General features: G+C 61.8%; 2 protein-coding genes across 4 annotated transcripts; one reads left to right on the top strand and one right to left on the bottom strand.

The window, feature by feature from the left end:
- Positions 1-389: 389 nt before the first annotated feature.
- LOC116658033 (basic salivary proline-rich protein 4-like) lies at positions 390-13124 on the bottom strand. Its single transcript, XM_032462339.1, has 5 exons — positions 13005-13124; positions 12716-12957; positions 12262-12555; positions 1714-1784; positions 390-1541 (listed from the first exon to the last, which is right to left on the bottom strand). Exons 1-5 carry the CDS (start codon positions 13122-13124, stop codon positions 1240-1242), a joined length of 1029 nt encoding a protein of 342 aa, XP_032318230.1. The 3' UTR covers positions 390-1239.
- Positions 12667-15886, top strand: NXT1 (nuclear transport factor 2 like export factor 1). Of its 3 annotated transcripts, none has more exons than XM_032461719.1 (2): positions 12667-13189; positions 15220-15886. In XM_032461719.1, the coding sequence occupies exon 2, from the start codon at positions 15278-15280 to the stop codon at positions 15698-15700; it is 423 nt and encodes a 140-aa protein (XP_032317610.1). In that variant the 5' UTR covers positions 12667-13189; positions 15220-15277; the 3' UTR covers positions 15701-15886. The 3 variants fall into 3 exon arrangements, with proteins under 3 accessions (XP_032317610.1, XP_032317611.1, XP_032317612.1); XM_032461720.1 differs by having other exon boundaries at positions 13034-13172; XM_032461721.1 differs by having other exon boundaries at positions 13035-13172; positions 14553-15886.
- The last annotated feature ends 2773 nt before the right edge of the window (positions 15887-18659 follow it).

The following is an 18659-nucleotide window of genomic DNA, read 5'->3' as shown; positions in this document are numbered from 1 at the left end:
TCCTGCCCAGCGTGGCTGCAGAGCCCTATTCAAACCGCGACGCTGGCGAGGAACGGGGGGGATCGCCATGCGGCCACCTCCTGAGGAGCCTTTGAAGTCCTCGTCGGCCCCGAGAAAGTTCAGAAATTCACCTGATCTGAGAAAATGTCAGAGGAAAGTGCCTGATAACAAAGGTCAGAATGTTAAGTAAAGAGACAGGAATTAATCCCCACTCATTAACAGGATGCTGACGTGACCTTTAAATCAAATCGAAGTCGCAGCCTCGAGAAGGAGCTCCCTCTGCTTTGTGGATGGAGCCTAAGTGTCGTCTTGACCCCCTCCCTCCGTCCCTTCCCCAGCTGAGAACACGGTGCGTCAGAGGAAGCCGTGCGTCTGTGCAGACTGCGTCACCCTCCTTGCGGCCAAGCCCAAACCCATCCCCTGCCCTCGCAATTGCCCTGCTTCTGGGAAAAGCACCGCGGCCCCCGTGCGCCTGGCTCTCACCTGCTCCTCCCCGGCCCCCTTGGCCAGCCCCGCCCCCTCCCCCACCCCCGGCACCTGGAGACCCCAGGCTGGGCTGCCAGGAGCCTCCCACGCAGTCTCCCAGCCCCAGCTTCTGCCCACGGCTGCTGCCAGGTCCAGGTGTCCTCACTCACTTCTGTGGGTCCCGCACCCGCGCCCCCTCTCCCGCGCCCCCTCTCCCCGCAGGCACTGAGCCCCGGCTTGTATTTTACGGGCATTCCTTCCACCCCGTTCTTTCTCCTGGTGATTCCCTGGGCTCAGGGATGTGTCCTCATAATCCTGCCTCCTGCAGAGGAGGGGGCACTAAACACACTCACACCCATGCACACACGCACACAGGTGCACACGCACACAGAAGCCCTCCACGCCGCACCCTCTCTGCCAGCTGCATGGAGGAGATCCCAGCAGTGTGTTTCCAAACAGGAAAGAAACAGAGAGCTGACAGGGGACTCGGCCAGCAGGGATGAACCGTGTTCGCAGGGCTGTGACGTGTCCACTCCAGGACCGTGCTGACCGTGTGGCTCCCTGGACACATGTTCCACCTGAAGCTGCTACTCCAACCCAAGAGGTGCCTCCTGGGACGGCACACGCCCGGCTGTGAGGACCAGGTGGGCAAAGGACGCGGGGTATTGCGTTCTCACTGACTGCCTGTTCAAACGGTAACACGCGAGAGGTGCTGCGTTAAGTAAAACGTATCATTCAGATCAACCCCATCTCTTTCTTTCTCCTCCTTTTGCTTTAATGCACCGACTGAAAAGGTAACATTCCATGTGAGGCTCGTACCGTAGCTTCTCCCCGGAGCCAGAAGCCTCTCGCGGGACCACAGCCCTGGCCCCGTGCCCGCCGAGGCTGCGGCCACAGCCCCGAGAGCAGAGCCGGTGGTTGTGATGAGACCGTCCGGCCACGAAGCCGAGCAGACTGACCTTCAGATGCTTCAGAAGCAGCTCTCATGTTACCCAGAGGACGAGGGGGACCGTCGTGAGACTTCATCCGTCCGTCATCTGGGAGGCTGTGGCACTCAGTCCAGTCAACCGAGATCTCTAGAAAATGTGTGTAAAATTGGTCAGAACTGCCGTAGTATTTGAGACGTGAACTCCTCCAGTGCAGAGAGGTTGGGAGCGACGGCCGTGTGCAGGATGGAGGGGGAGCTCTGGGGAGAAGCCCCTCGAGGCTGGAGAGGAGGTTCAGGGAAGCCGCCTTGACACCCATTACCATGTACAGCGTGGATGAACAGCAGGGTCCTTCTGCACCGCACGGGGGCTGTGTTCACGGCTTGTGGTTCCCTGTAACGAAAAGGAGTGTGTATGTGTGTTTTTATGTATGTGTATGACTGAATCACGATGCTGTGCACCAGAAACTAACACAACACTGTAAGTTTTAAAAAATCAAAAAAATACATAAAGAGAAAAAAAATAAAATTAAAATTGGAAGTAATATATATGAAAGGTGAAATCTCACAACCCCTGTTCTGTACAAGCTAGCACGGCTTGCTGTAACTGTTGCAATCTAAACACGCTACAGGGAACAAAGCAAAGGGAAGCACTCGTCCCTGATAACTCAGCCATCAGACATAGCAATACCTCAGTTGTGTACCATCGTTGTTAGAAAGTGCGGGCCCCGGGTGGACGCCGCTCCTAGCTCCAGCGACTTTCTGTTTCATGTGTCTCAGCACTTTGTGTAACCGACGAAGTCGGGACCGGCACTCGAGGCGCTTGGTGCGGGCTGGACGCTGAGCACGGGCTGGACAGACATCCTTTCGCTTCTTCTGATTTCTGGTTTTCGAAATTGAGTGGCTTCGACTTAATCCAGGTTTTCACTCCTAGGGAGCATGACTCCCTTGGGTCACATCCTTGGCTCCACAGGCAGGAGGCAAACACCGAGCGGCATCTCCCGGCCCCTCTCAGCAGAGACCCGGGGACCAGCCACAGGGCCCCGCCCCAGACGGCCTGGGAGCCCCGCGCCAGGAGGCTCTTCCCCCGGCAGCTCCTCTGCCTCCGAGACTGGACCCCTCAGGCCTGCCCCTCGGGCTCCGCCCGGGCCCAGCGAGCGTCGTGGGGACTTGGGGAAGGTGGGGACAGACCTGACCAGGAGGCCACTTTCCCTCCCCCACCTGTCGGGGGGCCCATCGGGCGGGAAGGGAGGGCCCTACAGGTCACTCATGTCCAGACAGTCCTTGGCAGGAGACAGTGCCGCTTGCTGACCGCTGCTGCAGATGGTTATTTAGCTGAGGAACCATCTGTTTCCAACTCAGGGGACAAGCGCTGACATGAGATGACAGTGGGACGTGGCCCGCCACGCCAGCTGGGCCTCTGAGACACACCTCGACCTCCTGCCCACCGAGCACACGGCGGGGGGTGCTCGTCAGGACGCGCTTGTGCGTCTCTGGGACGCTCCTCCCGTAGGGCTCCTCCCCAGCCCACACAGAGAGTTAGCTGTGCCTCGCAGGGAACAAACAGAAAACTAGTAGGAGGCTGTTGTTGGCGGAAGTCCAGAGAGCGAGGGTGGGAGGGACATGGGGGTCCCAGCGGCGTGCAGCCCGGACAGGGTGCCCAGGTGTCCCCCAACCCTCCCCAGGGACGCCTGACGTGGAGGCAGAGAAGCTCCTTCTGCCCTGGCCTCCCCTGGCCTCCCGGCCTCATCCCAGCCGCCACCAGCAGCCTGTCCCTGTCCCCGACGCCCTTGTGGGGCTGCTCCTGCGTGTGTGTGTGTGTCCTTGTGTCCGTATTCCCATGAGGTTTCCACTGTCTGATGGTCTCCAGGACCTCGGCCGGGAAGGTGGGGCCCCCACGGTGAGCTTTCTCCAAACTGCCCACAAGCGACTTGACTCCCTAGGAGGGGAGCTAACTGCTACTGCGAGGCCGGCCCTGGGCAGAGCCCACACTTTTCCGAGGAAACGGCAAGCAGGGGCCGTTCTGGGCCAGATGACTCACTGGTTTCCAGCAGCCCTCGCGGGCACTGGTCTGCTTTCCCTTCAGTGAAGACCCGCCTGGACGTGGACGCACTGAGGGCACACGGGCCTCCGCCTGTGGCTGTCCTGCCCCTCGTGGCGCCATCACCACAGCCCGAATGCCCGCGGCCCTCGCATCCCGTGGGGCATCGGGGCCCAGAGCGTCCCTGGGCCTCTCTTGTTCGCTCCCCACCCGACAGTTCCCGCTGCCCGCGCTCCAGCACCCCCGTCCATGAGCTCTGCACCGCGTCCACCTGCCTGCTTGGCGGAAACATCCCTGTGGAGAGGTTGCCCTGTCCACCCGGGGTCCCCAGGAGTCTCCTTCCCATGGAGCTGGCAGACGCCAACTTGCACAGAGAACAGGACACCCTGAGTGTCCGGGACGCTGGCGGGCAAACCGAGCAGGAGGGCGGTGCAGTCGGTGTTCCAGCAGCGTCTCAGGTGCTCACCTGTGGCTGCCGTCCCAAAGCTGCGTTCAGCACAGGCCAGGCCTCCCACACAGGCTTGCCTTCTGATCCGCATAAAACATGCCGGGAAGGATCAGGAGTCCCTTGTCCTTCTCCAGCGCTTCTCCTCCGAGAGCTCACTTCCAATGCTCACACCGGTGGGGGTGGCTCCTGGTCAAGGTGGGTGGTGACCACGAGGGGGAAGCTGGCCCAGGAGGGCAGCGACCCACGTCTGATATCAGGTGAGCTCAGAATCACTTGCAGAGAGCTGGGGGCCCACCTGCCCAGGGCCCCAACCTCCAATACGTCAAACGTGGTGCCCATGGAGGTGTGCTGAGCAGAGCGCCAGGGCGAAGCTGCTGGGCCTCAAAGCCGCCACATCTCCGGCCCATGCGGCGGTGCCCCCGAGGCCTCGCTCTCCCAGGGGCTCCCAGTCAATGACAGAGCACAGCAGGGTCTGCAGAGCTGCCGTCCTGCTGGAGGGGACCCCCCAGGAACCCCGATGCAGGGCTTCCCCAGGGCCAGCCAGGATTCCACAGGGCGCCTCCCCAGCCTCCATCCTTTCACGGTGTCAGAGGCTCCCGAACCTCTTCTCCTCTACAGACAGGATGCTCCCCAACACATCTCCTGCTTCAGATCCCATCCTGGTGTCTGCTTCTGTCACGGAGTCCAAGCCCACACTGCTGGGCACACGGCAGGCCAGTAAACCAAGAGACGAGGTGCTGGGGCAAGGACTTTATTCAGAAAGCCCCAGAGCCAGAAGATGGTGGACTGGTGACCCAGAGAACCGTCATGCCTGAGTTAGAATCCAGGCCCCTTTCATACTACGAGGGGGAGGGGTGAGGCCGAACACTGCACGGTGCCGGCCGGCCTCGGAGGGGAGGTGTCAGTTCTCCTTCCCGCAGCCACTCACCAGGGGCCCTGGTCAGGGTGCTCCCTGAGGTAAACAGAGGTATTTTGGGCCAACGCTCAGGCCTGGGAGGTTGTATGTAATGTACGCTGTAGGCAACACCTCTTCAGTGGTTAACTTGTAGCAAAAGCAATGGATACAAACGTTAAAGTAAAAGAAACAGGTCCGCTGTGGAGTCCCGCCTGCTCTGCCCTGTCACCTCCGAGCTGACACGCTGCACCTCCAGCACACGAATTCACCAGGAAGCCTGTTCCCCTGCGGCAGGATTCAAAGCTCTTCTCCCGTGGTCAGGGTGCTGGCAGAAAGCTGACTTCTGCTTGGCCAGTTTGGATGGAACCCTTAATGGAGTGAAATGCCTACAGTGTAAGGGAACAGACCAGGGACGATGAGGTGCCTGGAACACCCACCCTCCCAAGCTGTCGGCGCCCAGGACTGAAGGGGGCTCTGCTCCTGCGGCCCGTGGGCCTGGAGCCACTGTGTGGCTGGCACCAAGCATGGAGGGCAGGGGCGCAGCCCAGGGGACAGGGCAGAGCGGGCGGGCGGGCGGGCGGGGTGCGCGCAGCGTCCACCTTCCGAGCTGCCACGCCCCCTCCCAGGAGCCCCCCCCCCGGGGTCCCCTGCTGCAGTTCTCATTCTGTGTCCGACCCGGGACCCCCGAGCCGTCACCCTCATGTTTCAGCCTCACACCCGCTTTCACATTCTCCCCGCTGGCTCTGGGCTCACGCGCCATACCTCGTGATGACACTCCGGGTCTCCACCCAGCTTGGTCCTCAGCGCACACCCCTCCTCGCCAGGCGCCCGCCAGCTGTCAGCTGAAGCCAGACCACGGGTGGGGCCCGGGCGGAGACCCTGAAGTCAGCTCACCCCACACGCTGCACCTTGGGTGGAAACCCTTGGCAAACTGAAAGCATCTGCCACGCCACAGACCTCAGCTCTTGCTGACGGCCGCTGACTCCAGAAGTCAGGGGCCGCCCGAGCCCACCTCATTCCACTGTTTGTGGTCACAACCAGCTTCCCAGCTGACCACAGTGCTCCCAGTGCCAAGCCTGCAGGTCCCCGACATCACTGCACACCCACCCGGGGCCTCGAAACCCGAGCCAGAGGCCACGGAAATTTCACCATCGCTGTAAAATGTCTGAAAATATCTGAAACATGCAAAAATCCAAATTTCCTCAACAAATCTCAAGAGAGTCGATCGCAGACAGGTTGTATTTGATGCTGGGTGGCCGTGTGATGTAGGCGGCCTGGGCTGGAGCTGTGGCAGCAGCTTCGCTGATACACTGATCTGCACACGAAGGCCAGGGAGCTGTGACGGGGGAGGGAAAAGCACCCCCTTACCAGCACAGCATCCCGGACTGTGAGACCCTTCCACAGAAGTAGGGCTTAACGCCACAGCAAGCCTTCTCTTCTGAAAGCTGTATAACATTACAAAATTGATTGAAAAATAATTCTTAACAGAATTCTCTGACCATTCTTTTCCAGACACACACCTGCTGCAGAGCGACCTGATCCCACCCTGAGGGACACGGCTCTTCTGGGAGCTGAGAACCAGTGGGTGAACGCTTAAGTGACCCCACCCCCTGGCCACACACCCCTGGCCTCCCAGAGACCCTGCGGAGACACGTGCCCCTCGGAGACCGCGGGGGCCTCAGGGCCCCGGCCGCGCAGCGGGCTGGGCCGATTTAGCTTCTCACTGCGACTTCAGGACCGATTTCAGTACCGAGCGCAGGCCTGGCCCCGAGCGGGTGAGCCCGTGTGCTCACACCCCACTTTCTCCCTCTGTCCCCACCTCTGTTTCTCCCCTTCTCTCTCTCCATCTCTCTCTCCTTCCCTCCTGCCCTGCCTCTCTCTCCCACCCCCAGGCTCACTCCAGGACAGCCAGGCTGTGAGGAAGCCCAGACCATGTGGCAGCACCGTGGGGCCCCCTGCTGAGAGCCTGCAGCCTGGGGGCTTGTGGGTGGGTGACTTTGTGTGACTTCAGGTGACTCCAGTCTGCAGGCTTCACATCTCCCAGCTGAGGCCTCAGCCTGGAGCAAACACAAGCCAGGCTGTGCCACACCTGAACTGCTGACTCAGGGACCCTGTGGCAGACAGTAAGCAGTTGCTTATCGGACCCCAGGTTTGAAGGGGTGGGCACCTGCCCAGGCGTAGGGGAGACGGTCATCAAGTGCCTCAGATCCCCAGCCGCCACCCCCCGACCCTCCAGGAGGCTGGCCTGAGCCGGCCCGCTCTCGGGAGAGGAGCTGAGGGGCCGTCGAGCCACGCAGCCCTCCTGACCAGTCCCCACCTGGCCGCCTGGAACGGGCCGCCCCGGGGTTCGGTGTGCTGAGCTGCTCCTCCACCCACTCACCACCGCTGTCACTTTGTCCCACGTCACAGTCTTCATCCGCCCCGTGAAACCACCCAGGGCCAAAGAGCAAAATGCCCAGCACGCGATCAAAGCGCTGGCAACGCAGCACTTTGAGGCAGCACCTCGGAGAGTGTGAACGGCGCCTGCCTCCCCCAAGGCTCCCAAGACTTCCCTCCAGTAAAGAAAAACCAAGGAGCCCCTCCGCACACCCACTGTCAAGACACAGAGATACTCTCGGACTTGGCAGCGTTGGGCCCAGGAGCTCCGGTGTGAGACGGAGCGGCCCGGTCCGCGCGGACCAGACGTGCGTGCAGAGGCTCTTTCCCAAGGCTGGGCCACACTCCTGTGGCCACTGCTTGAATAGCAGCTCAGAAGCCCGGGACAGGACGAGTCCAGATGGTGTCACCACACAGGGGATCTGGCACCACGCCAGGCCTGCACCAACCACCAGGAGCGGAGTCCCGGCAACGAGAGAATTCTGCGCGTGGGCTGCGGGCCAGCTCTTTTTCTTCCTTTAATGGAGGGACTGTGGTTTGGACCCACAACTGAACCAGGACCTCGCGCACACTAAGCACGCACCCTGCCACCGAGCTCCCCACCCCGGGGCCATGTCTGTCTGCGGAAACCAGGAAGGGGCACATCCCCAGCCCTCACCGCAGCCCCTCGGGGCCCATCGTGGGCACTGCTCTCTGGTCTGGATGGTGGTTCTCCCCGTGGTCCGGGGCCGGCAGCAGTGGCCCCAGGGAGTCCTGGGGCTTAGAGATTCAAACCCTGAGCCCAGTCGTCCTGCTGCGGAAACCCGAGGCCAAGGCTCCGGTCCCCGTGAGTTAACAAGCCCTCCAGAGGTGCCGGAGCCTCCGTCTGCAAGCCTCTGATGTGTCCAGGGTGGTTACTGTCACCGTCACACAGCTGGTACCAAGGCACCGACCCTGTGAGCGGCCAGAGGACCCGTCTGGAGACTCCCCAGGACGTGTGATGCTGAGACAGTCTTGTCTCCCAGCTCACCGCTGAGGCTGGGGTCCCCCACTGCAACCCTGACAATCATTTCCATGGGAGCAGAGCACTGGGGAGGTGACCCCAGGACGCGCCTGCTGGGCATGGGGGGGACCAGCACATGGTGTGTTGGGGGCAGGCTGGCACTGGGGCCACCGGACACAGTGTCGGGCATCCTCAGGGGTGTCCGTCCCAGGGCTCAGGAGCTGGGGTATCCACCCCAGCCCCCATCCATCACTGGGGGAGCAGCTCTGGGTGCTGACCCCTGGGCATCTTGCCCTACCCCGGGTGAGGCCGGAATCTGTGGCCAGAGGGCCCTCATCCAGGAAGGAGAGAGGGGAGGGCCCCCATCATCAGCTCTGGCAGCTTCCTCAGGCCTCCAGGGGAAGAGGAAGGTTCCCATAACTCGCCTGTGCGCCTAAGACCCTGGGGTGCTCTGGTTAATTCCGCCACATGGATGGAGGCCCTCACATCCCATCTTCCCTGGACACCTCGGTTTCTGGGGGTGGGGCGCTGCCTCTCCAGACAGAGTCAATCCTCCAGCTCAGACATCTCTGCTGACCCTGAGCGGAAGCAGGGCCCAGTCAGCTGGCCGGGCCGGCCCTCGGCGGGAGAGGCCCTGCCACAGATGACTGGAGGGGGTGACATGGGGCCCAGCAGGGACAGGCAGCTCTACAAGGCCACCTCCCCCGGTAGGCGGGGACCCACTGAGGGCGGGGGCAGAGATACCTGCTCTCCCGGGTGCGGGCAGCTCAGAGCAGCCGTGGCTTAAGGAGGTGCAGTCACCTGGCTGGGTGTCAGGAGGGGCGACGCCTTCCCCAGTCACCTCACAGGTGCACCCAGCATCACCAAGGGGTGGCCGGTGAAGGACACTGAGCGTGGGGGTCCCCTCCTCTCCCAACGCCTACCTTCTTCACAACCGGCGCCCACCTCGGCCTGGGGCCTCCCACTGACGGCCTTTTCCAGACCGCGGCACCAGGGGACGACACCCTCCCAGGAGCCCTCCGCCCTCAGGGCGCCCCAGCTCCCGCCCCACACCAGCCCCCCAGGTGGGGCTGTTACCTGAAAAACTGGGTTCGCCTCTTGATGGGCATCAAGCCAAAAAACACAACCAGGCCAAAGCACAGGCGCAGGAAGGTTTATTTCTTGCAGCAAGTAAGGGGGACGCCAGGCTCTTCCCCACAGCAGCGTCCCCCTGAACAGAGAACTGAGGAGGCGTGAAGCCAAGGGCACACGCGCGCTCACGGGGGCTTGGGCGGCCCAGAGACCAAGCTGTGGTGGATCCAAGTCGCGAATCAGACGAGGGCAGCACCCACGCCCGTCCCGGCCAGTCTCCCCCTGAAGCGGACCCGGGGCCCTGACGAGCGGCGGGGCGGCCCTGCTGCCGCTCCTTCCGCCTGGGGGCAGTCCCTGGTCTCGGCGTTCTTGTCTTCCCTTAAGATCGCCAATGGCTGAGGCCCGCCGGGGTCACTCGGCTGGTTCCTCTCCCCACGGCAGGCCTGGGTGCCGCGCAGAGCGTGGCTGGGCTCCAAAGACATCTGCACTGAGGGCGCCCTGCAGAGGCTGCACCCCAGAAGTTACAGCTCTGCTTCTGAACTCAGTCCAGGGCTGCCCGAGCCCGAGGAGGGGCCCGATGCCATCTCCTGACTGCGTGGGTAGGAGGGGGCAAGGTTCTGGGCAAGCATGTGTTTCCCAAGCATCTTTGTGACCATTTTTGGAAAATATACTCTGGCGCACAAGGGACAAGAAACCACCGGAAGTCACGGAAGCCACTCTCTGCAGCCTGTGTGTAGGTCTGTGTGTGTGAGCAGGTGTGTTTCCACCTCTGCCTCACCCCCTCTCTGGGCTCATGACCACATCTCGGCCCCTAAACTTACGGGCCTCCCCTCTTCCTGCCTTCCATGAATCTCCCCAAAAGTCAGGTCCCAAGTGACCTCCCAGAAACGCAGCCCCGGCTCCCTCTGGCCCAGCAGCAGCTCGGATGCCTCTTCTGAGGCAGTGAAAAAACCACACACATGGTTTTGGCGGCAACGTGTTAGAGGCGCCACCACCCAGGCACTGCCACGGACGCCTGCAGATCAACCCCAAGTCACGCAGCCTCTGGTGGCAAACACGCACGAGCTCCAGCACCAAGCACCTCGCGGGCCACGGGAAGGTGCAGTCCGGTGCTCACGGGCCCACAGGCCCCTAAGTCAGCCGCCTCCAGGCTACCAGGGGCTCAGCGTGCATGACCAGACGTGTCCTTCCTCCCTGCGGACTCCACGATGCACACAGGCCCTTGGCTCCAAGGCCGCTTAAGCCGGGCTCATCTTCCAGAAAGAGCTCCTACCAGTCTGTCCGTACGCTGGTGCCAAGTTTAGACGCTGGTTGTTGGAATGATCCTTGGCAAATAAGGAAGCTGCCATCAATGCAAAACATTGAAGCACACAAAAGGCCTCTGGATGCCAGCTTTGTGCTCGGCCCCGGGCTAGGACCACACCCCATCTCACGCCCTCCTCACGTCCACGGAGGGAACGGTGTTATTACTGCTCCTCTTCCGCAGATGAGGCGCTCAGCCTGAGGCAGGTTAACTAGCTCGCACAACTACTCTGCTAGCACACGAAGCCACACTAGCTAACTCACAAGTACCTTTATTTATGCCCGGTTTTAAAAAGTATTTTTTTAAAAAGGGAATTTACTGGCTCATGAAACTAGAAAGTCCCAACTTCAAGGCTGAGTTGGTTCCTAACACAGCCATCAAAGGCTTGATTTCTCCCCACCTCTTCTGTCTGCCTCATTGTACAAGGGCACCCTCTTCAGGGTGGCAAGATGGCTGCAGCAGCACCATCCACACGTGACATGTCCAGAAAGAGAAAGAGAAACATCATCTCTTCCAGAATCTCCTGGCAAACTCCTTCTCCAGGCTCAGTGGCCCTAACAGGGCACCCCACCACCCCAGAGCTGTGCCCCTTAGAGCCAGGAGTGACTCTAATCTCTCAAACCCAAAGACCACAGTGGCGGTGGGGGGAGGAGTAAAAACGAGGCTTGCTCCTAAGTAGGGGCCTGTCAGGGAGGAGGCAGCACAACTAGAATACTGCGGAGCAGCTGTGAACCCAAGGCCATCTGTTCATTCAAATGGTGTTTACTGAGCCCTTGCTGTGGCTCACACAGTGTTAGATGCTGGAGACACACCTGAAGGCTCCCCGCCCTCCCGCCTTCCTGCTGCTGCTCTGCTGCCTCTCCGGGTTCAAGCCTTGTGTCTTCAACAGAACTTGGAGCTGAATAATGTCCTCTTAACCAGCCCTTCTGGGACTGAAGAGGCTCTGTGGCTCTAGGCTGTCATTTAGTTCTGTCTCTCAGCCTCCTTCTCTGTAAGTAAAATCAGGAACACCTCCCCTAGAGTTATGAGAACGAAATGAAAAGGGATTATATAGGAAACAAGGAAACTTCAGAGCAGCAAGACACCCACCCCTGCAGGCATGCAGGTCAACCCTCGTTCTCACTGAGTGCTGCTGGGACTCGGAGTTCTGTCCATTAAACCCAGTGTCACCGTCTGGGGCTTTGTAAAGACACTGCAGTGTCACTACCGACCCAAAGATGCTAGTTCACCGTTTCCACTTAGCCGGCAGCTAATTTTTTTTTATAATCCACACATTTCTCCCACTTAAGAGGAGGGTCGCCTACACTGAAGCGCCCACCCAGCTTCTAAATTCGTCCTGACATCGGAGCGCCCGGATTCTCAGGAATGCAGGCAAAAGGCGAGCCCCGGGGAGCCAGGAAGGCGAGGGGACGCAGCACACCGCGGAGACGCGGCAGCACCGGCAGACCTCACCTGCGCACGGGTCCCGCCGCTCTGCACGGAGGCAGTCAGTCCCCCAGCCAGCGGTCTGAACTGTAAACTCTGTCCCCGAGTCCCCCGCCAGCTGGTCCCGTTCTGGTGAGCCTGCTGCTTTAAACAAGAACTCTGCAGAAGGTCGGCCCAGGTTCCTTGAGCTGACACGCTGACGCGCGGGAGGAACCACAACCCCACCCAGAGGGACCCGGCACGCGCGGGGCAGCCCGGCCCCCACCGCGCCTCCCCGCCAGCCGAGCGGCCCCTTCACCGGAACCGGCTTCCTGGGTCCCCGGGCGTCACCTCCAAGGGGCCGCACTGCGAACTGTACGGGAGGGAGGACCCGGTACCGGGTCCGGTGCGGCTCGACGGGCTCGACCCGCTCCGCCCTGGCGCCACCTGCCGTGCGGACTCACGGCCTCCGCCGGCCACTCGTCCCGGTGACCGGGCTTCCGCGGCCGCCTGCCGGCTGGAATCGGCGGATCGCAGGAGAACCGGGAACGCGAAGCAGGAGCCCACGCCCACACGGTCTTCTCAGGCCCAGGGGCTTCCGCGCAGCCGAGAGGCAGCCGCGCCCCCCAGCGCCGGGGGCGGGACCTACGAGGCTTTGTCCAATCAGAAGCCCCCTAGCCTCGGGCCGGCGTCTGTGACGCGGCTGGACCAATGAAGACTCGAGCGCGGGTTTGCTGTGGTCTTCTGGGAAAGGGCCTCTCCCGGAAGCCACCTCGCCTAGAGCCACACCTGGGCGACGTCCCACCGGCTGTCAAAGCTGCCCGTCTGGGGCGAGGGCGGGACCAAGCGCTCGCGTCTGCGCGGAGCTGGCGGGCCGCGCGCGGGAACCCCCGGAGGAGCCGGCGAGACTCGCTCTGTCCCGGGAGGAGGGGGCGCGGCGGCGAGTGGCTCTCCCCGGGCCGCCTCGGGCGAGCGACGAGGGGCACGGAACCTCCGCGGGCCCGGCCCAACTGTCAGGGTTCTCCTGCGGATCCGCGGCCCGCGTGACTGGAGCCGCCCACGCGACCCGGGTCATTTTCCCTACGCGGACCGACCTGACTGAGGCCCCCGCTGACCCGGATCATCTTCTCCTCGCCGACCCGTGGCCACTGGAACCACCCACACTGACCCGGGACTTCACGCCGACCTGGGGTCGGCCCGTTGACCGGAGTCATTACCCTCACGCTGACCGAGGCCGCGGCCCCGCCGTCATTCCCGCGCAGGTAGGTGCACCGCACAGGTAGGTGCACCGCGCAGGTAGGTGTCCCGCGCCGGTTAGGTGCCCCGCGCAGATCGGTGTCCCGCTCAGGTTAGGTGCCCCGCGCAGGTAGGTGCACCGCGCAGGTAGGTGCCCCCGCGCAGGTTAGGTGCCCCGCGCAGGTCGGTGTCCCGCTCAGGTTAGGTGCCCCTCGCAGATTAGGTGCCCCGCGCAGGTAGGTGCCCCCGCGCAGGTTAGGTGCCCCCGCGCAGGTAGGTGCACCGCGCAGGTTTGGTGCCCCGCGCAGGTGGGTCCTCCCGCGCAGGTAGGTGCCCCGTGCAGGTTTGGTGCCCCCGAGCAGGGTAGGTGCCACCCCCGCGCAGGTAGGTGCTCCCGCGCAGGTTAGGTGCCCTTTGAAGGTTAGGTGCCCCCGCACAGGTAGGTGCAGGCCCCCTGACCGCGGCCGCCCGCGCGGTGAGACGTCGCCTAGCCTCGAGGCAGGTCTTGGACGGGTCGAAGCGCCGCAGGAACGGCCCCCCTCCCTGCCGACTCCCAGACGGCGGCTGGTTGAGCTGCGTGGGTGGAGGCGGAGGACCGAGGTGCTGGGAAACCGCGCGGTCGCCGGGTGGTGGGGAGCTCCAGAGAGGGAGACAGGGCCGCAGGGGCAAATTACAGACTAGCGGTCCTGACCGTGCGCGCACGGACTTGACCTCGGAAGAGCAGGAGCCAGTGAGAGGGCCAGTCTGTTTTTGTAGACGGCAGATCCGGGCGGAGCTGACCCGGGACCCTCATCCACACTGCGTTTTCGCTTCTCATTAGTGAAGTTGTTACGGTAACATCCCCTCTCGGTGACCATTGAAGGACGCGGTGCCTGTAGACCGCTAGGAAAGTCAAGATCGGAGTGAGAGTGTTCAGGAGTTGGACTTGAGGTCCGCTGAGGGGCTGGCAGGGCCGGGTCCTCACCTGGCCCCCACCCCACACTCCTTTCTAGGACTCAGCTCCCGCCCAGCCTCTCCAGTTCTCCCCTAGAGGCACTGGCCTCCCCCTTCCTCAGCTCATAGGAGAGCCTGACTCCTTCCCAGCCCTGCCTGGGATCTTTCATCCTTCCCATAAGCCGATTTTTTTTTAAAGCGAAGGTCTTTGAAATGAAAAACAATTCAGTATTTAAGTCTGTAAATCTAAGCACATCCAGTATTTTAGTAATGTTGCCCTTTGTTGGGTTTTTGTTTAGTGAAATTTTAATCACATAAAAAGAATACAGCTATGACGGTTGTGCCATATGCTGAAGTAAAACAAATAATAATATTTCTGTATGCTTCTGGACTTTTTTTAAGGAAATGTGATATTTGAGCTACAATTGAAATTCTTTTTTGCTGCCACCACCTCTTCACCCCCCACCCCATAGGACGTCTTCCATCTGACCTGTCTTCCATGGGCTCAAGGGACATCCCTGTGCTCCCAGAAGCTGCGCATCCTCCCTTCTCATCCCAACCCGCCGCCAGCTTTGCTTCCTAGAGCCCCTCTTGGGGGTTGTGGCTCCACCTTGGTCCTGTCCTGCCCCTGTGGCATTTGTTTTCATAAGCCGGCCTTCTCTTTGCCCTCCCAGTCCTTGTGGGTGCCCTCCCAGCAGGCTGTCACCAGCCGATGAGCTGTGCTGTCTGATTGGCCTGGACAGGGCCACTGTCCCTGCCCCGTGCTGCACTGTCTTTACCCGGAATAAACTGCTTCCCTGCTTCTCAGGGGCAGTCACACCTGTCCCAGGCTTACGGGAGAAAGTGGCATTCCATACTGTAGCTTATGAGATGAGATTGTGAAAATTCACAGTGACATCTTCCATCTCTGGGCGTCAGGCTCTTAAACCACGTGTGCGGCATGCGCAGTCTTGTGCCACCTGCACGGCCGTACCCAAGTTGGGGTGGCCCGTGTAGCAGGAGCGACTGAGGCTGGGTGGGGCCTCGCATCGGCATCGGCACACGCCTGGGTGGTCTCCCCGCAGAGCAGCAGGATGTTCTTTGCGGGGCAGCACGCACGGTGACATTCACACAGGCCTCTTCACCCTTCCTGCCCCACAGCCCGGCGCCCTTGGGTGCAGGGAGCACCCGGGCGGAGGCTTCCTCCTGTGGGCCAGAGATGGCGTCCGTGGACTTCAAGACCTACGTAGACCAGGCCTGCCGCGCGGCGGAGGAGTTCGTGAACGTGTACTACAGCACCATGGACAAGCGGCGGCGCCTGCTGTCCCGCCTGTACTTGGGCACGGCCACCCTGGTGTGGAACGGGAACGCCGTCTCCGGACAGGAGTCCTTGAGTGAGTTTTTTGAGATGCTGCCTTCCAGCGAGTTCCAGATCAACGTGGTGGACTGCCAGCCCGTTCACGACGAAGCCACCCCGAGCCAGACCACCGTCCTTGTGGTGATCTGTGGGACGGTGAAATTCGAGGGCAACAAGCAGCGGGACTTCAACCAGAACTTCATTCTGACTGCCCAGGCCTCGCCAGGCAACACGGTGTGGAAGATCGCCAGTGACTGCTTCCGCTTCCAGGACTGGGCCTGCTAGTGGGGGCAGGGCGACACCCCCAGCCTGCACTCTGCCCTCGCCCGAGTCCGGGGGCCCCTTTCTGGGCACGTGCGTGTTTGTCATAGCTGCCTTTTCAAAATAGTAAGATTCTCTATTTTTCTACTTGCCCAGTAGAGACCCTGGTTCTGGAAATTCTGATGAATAAAACAGTGAGTGTTGCTTCTTTCTCTCTCCTGGTGTGTCCGGGAGGTTGTGGGCGGGAGGAGGATGTGTGCAGGTAGCAGTCCCAGCAGAAGGCATTGCAGACCGAGCGAGGCTGAGATCCAGGGTGGAGCACCTCGCGGAGGCCCAGGGGCGCCCCCCGGGGCACAGAGCCGGCTCACGGCCCCTCACACTGGAATCCCTCGGGACACTCTGACACACCAGGCCCCTACACCGGCTGGCATGAGGGCGCCTGCCCCCTCCCCCCAGGCCAGAGCCGCTCCCTCTGCTGCGTTATTAAAGGGAAACACCTGTGCCCGTGGTGATGGTTGACTGCAGGGCTGTGTGGGGCGGGCCCCGGCCGCCGGTTTCCCTGGTAACTGATGAGCCAACCTGATGTCAGTTCTCCTGTAAATGGGCGCCGCCTCCCCCCTCCGGCTGCGGCACACAGTGGAGTGTCTGTCCCTCTAGGACCGCGTCAGACATGTAAGCGCCCCTGTCCACTAAGCCCCTGACGGCGCAGTCATTGCCTCCGGCCCCTGTGGTCCCTCGGCTGGGCAGCCACACGGCTTGCCGGCCTGCAGGGTGCTGCCCAGCAGAGGCTGATTCAGCAGGAGCTGCTGCTGGACTTCAGGCTCAGAAGCCCCCCCCCCCCCGTGAGGGGTGGGGTGGGACGCCCTCTTCCTCACCCCGGGCCTGGGTGGAGGGTGCAAGTCCCACCAGGACTCGGCTCAGAGCGAAGTCCCTGGGACCTGAAGGGCTGCCTGAGAAGCTTCAGGCCAGCAGCTGCGGGCGTCCTTGAGGGCAGGAGGGAAGTCAGAGTGCAGACCTTCAGGGGCTCCTCGTGTCCACCCGGCCCTCTTTCAGGACTAGAAGGAGGGTTTGCAGTCGGGAGAGCTGTCAGATGAAGGACCGCCTCCCCCAGACCACCGAGCTAGCCTGGCTCTGCAACTCCGACGGAGGAGGACAGGCTGGGCAGGGGAAAGACTTGGGGGAGCCAGCCTCTCTGTGCTCCTTGTCTTCTGTTATTTGGAAAGCAGGTGAGAGGGTAGATGTTCTGGCAGCCCCTTTGGGCTGTGAGCCCCATTGGGCCACATGAAAGGGATGGAGGAAAGGAAAGCAGGTCAACCTCAGGGAGCCCCCACCAGCCTTGGGTGACCACCCTCTCCCCCGGCTTCTCTCAGGGGAGTAAGAAACACATGTCCATCTGACTGAAGCCACTGCTGTCTGGGGGCCTGTTTACACAGCGAACTGGAATCAGTGCCAAGATGGAGGAAAGAGTGTGAAACAGGACAGGACTATCTCCTTCCTGTGTAAGGCGCCCTTACACACCAGTGAGGAGAAATCAGATGAAAAGGGCAACAAAACAAGAAAATGGGAAACCACAAAAATATGTATGGAGGTGGGGCGGGAGGAAGGGAGGCGATGCAGCACTAGCGAGTCACGGTAGTGGAAGTAGGCGCGGTGTGAGCCGTGGACACGGGCCTCCAGCTGTTACCCACCAGGGTCCTTGGACTCCTTAATCAATAGAAGCTGACAAGAGGCCGGGCGAGGGATTCAGGCGAGGCTTTCCTGGGGCTCGTGCCGCAGCAGACGGAGCGAGAACAAGTGACAGGCGCCCCTGCTCGCTCCCCGGGGTCGGGGGCAAGCGAGCTGGTCCTTAAATGGGGGCAGGTGGGGAAAGGTCCAGGGCTCATGTGGGAGGGGTGGCTCAGGTGGTCGGCACCACCAAGGGGTGCGCAGGGATCATGCCCAGCACCACAGAAGTGGCAGTTGGGTACTTGGTCTTCCTGCATCTTGTTCACAGTGGGCCCCAGCTGCACATGCACACAGTTATTTTTAGTCCCTTGTAGTTCCTTTGTGTTCTGTTGCTCCAGGGGAGTCTGTCCAAGTGCAGGCCCTGTAGCCAGAGGTCCCAGGTCCCAGCCTGTCTCACATTCAGTCCTCCCTGGTGGGTATCATCTAACTGATGGCAGAAGGTACCATCGCCCAGCAGACTGGCCAAGGCCAGGAAACCCCAATCTCCCCAGCAGATTGGGACCTCGGGGGCGACTGCTCTGCACGATGGGAGATGGTGGGGAGTGGGGTGGGCATTTGGGGGAGCAATTTCCTGGGAGAAAGCAGGGAAGGGGTGAGGTGCCACGTCCCTGCCTCTAGCCCAGAGAGAAGGGGAATTAACAGGATCTGCTGAGCCTGACGGGCCCCCACTGGACACAGCCTGCAGGGACCGCTGTCCCCGGGCTGTGTGTCCCCAGGGACGGCTGGGCAGGGCGGGTCCTGCTGCCGTGTCGGGAGGGCTCCCACTCCCTATGACAGAGCAGAGGGGCCTGACCCCAGGAACCAGACGGAGAGTTGCGGGACAGAAGACTGCTGTACTGGGGCAGCCTGTGCTTAGGGGAAGCCCGGGTTGGTTTCCTGGGCTGAGACGCAGGCCTGAGTGGGGAGCCTGGCCTGAGGGGTCTCTTGGGTGCTGGGTGACTGGGCCCCTGGGAGAGGCTGAGAAGCAGGTGGACAGATTCTCAAGGGCTCCTGGAGTTGCTCAGGGCGAGAGCCCCCCAGAGCAAGAGGTCTGTGTTCTAAAGCCAGAAGATCTCAGCAGTGTTGGGGGCCTCAGAAAACCCACTCAGGTGGCCCAGGAGAGAAGGTCCCAGGTTGAGAGACAGCCAACTCCTCCCCTCCAAAGGCTCACGGCTAAGAAACTCGGGTGACGGAGGGCGCAGGGGCCAGGAGGGCGCCAGCCCAGCTGAGGGGTCCAGGCACTCAGCCTCCCACCAGCGTGCGGGGCTTTGGAGGATGT

Source organism: Camelus ferus, chromosome 19, assembly GCF_009834535.1.
Source record: "Camelus ferus isolate YT-003-E chromosome 19, BCGSAC_Cfer_1.0, whole genome shotgun sequence".
In the NCBI taxonomy this organism is placed as follows: domain Eukaryota; kingdom Metazoa; phylum Chordata; class Mammalia; order Artiodactyla; family Camelidae; genus Camelus; species Camelus ferus.
Note: the sequence above shows the minus strand (reverse complement) of the source record. Positions and strands in the feature narration are given on the sequence as shown.

Excerpts from the sequence above, each read along its gene's own strand:
- LOC116658033 (XM_032462339.1), bottom strand. The coding sequence starts at position 13,124 with ATGACTCCGGTCAACGGGCCGACCCCAGGTCGGCGTGAAGTCCCGGGT. Across the intron at positions 12,556-12,715 it reads ACGGGCAGCTTTGACAGCCG|GTCCCGCCCCCGGCGCTGGG; the intron begins GTGGGACGTCGC and ends AAAGCCTCGTAG. Across the intron at positions 1,542-1,713 it reads GTTCATCCACGCTGTACATG|AGATCTCGGTTGACTGGACT; the intron begins GTAATGGGTGTC and ends CACATTTTCTAG.
- NXT1 (XM_032461719.1), top strand. The coding sequence starts at position 15,278 with ATGGCGTCCGTGGACTTCAAGACCTACGTAGACCAGGCCTGCCGCGCG.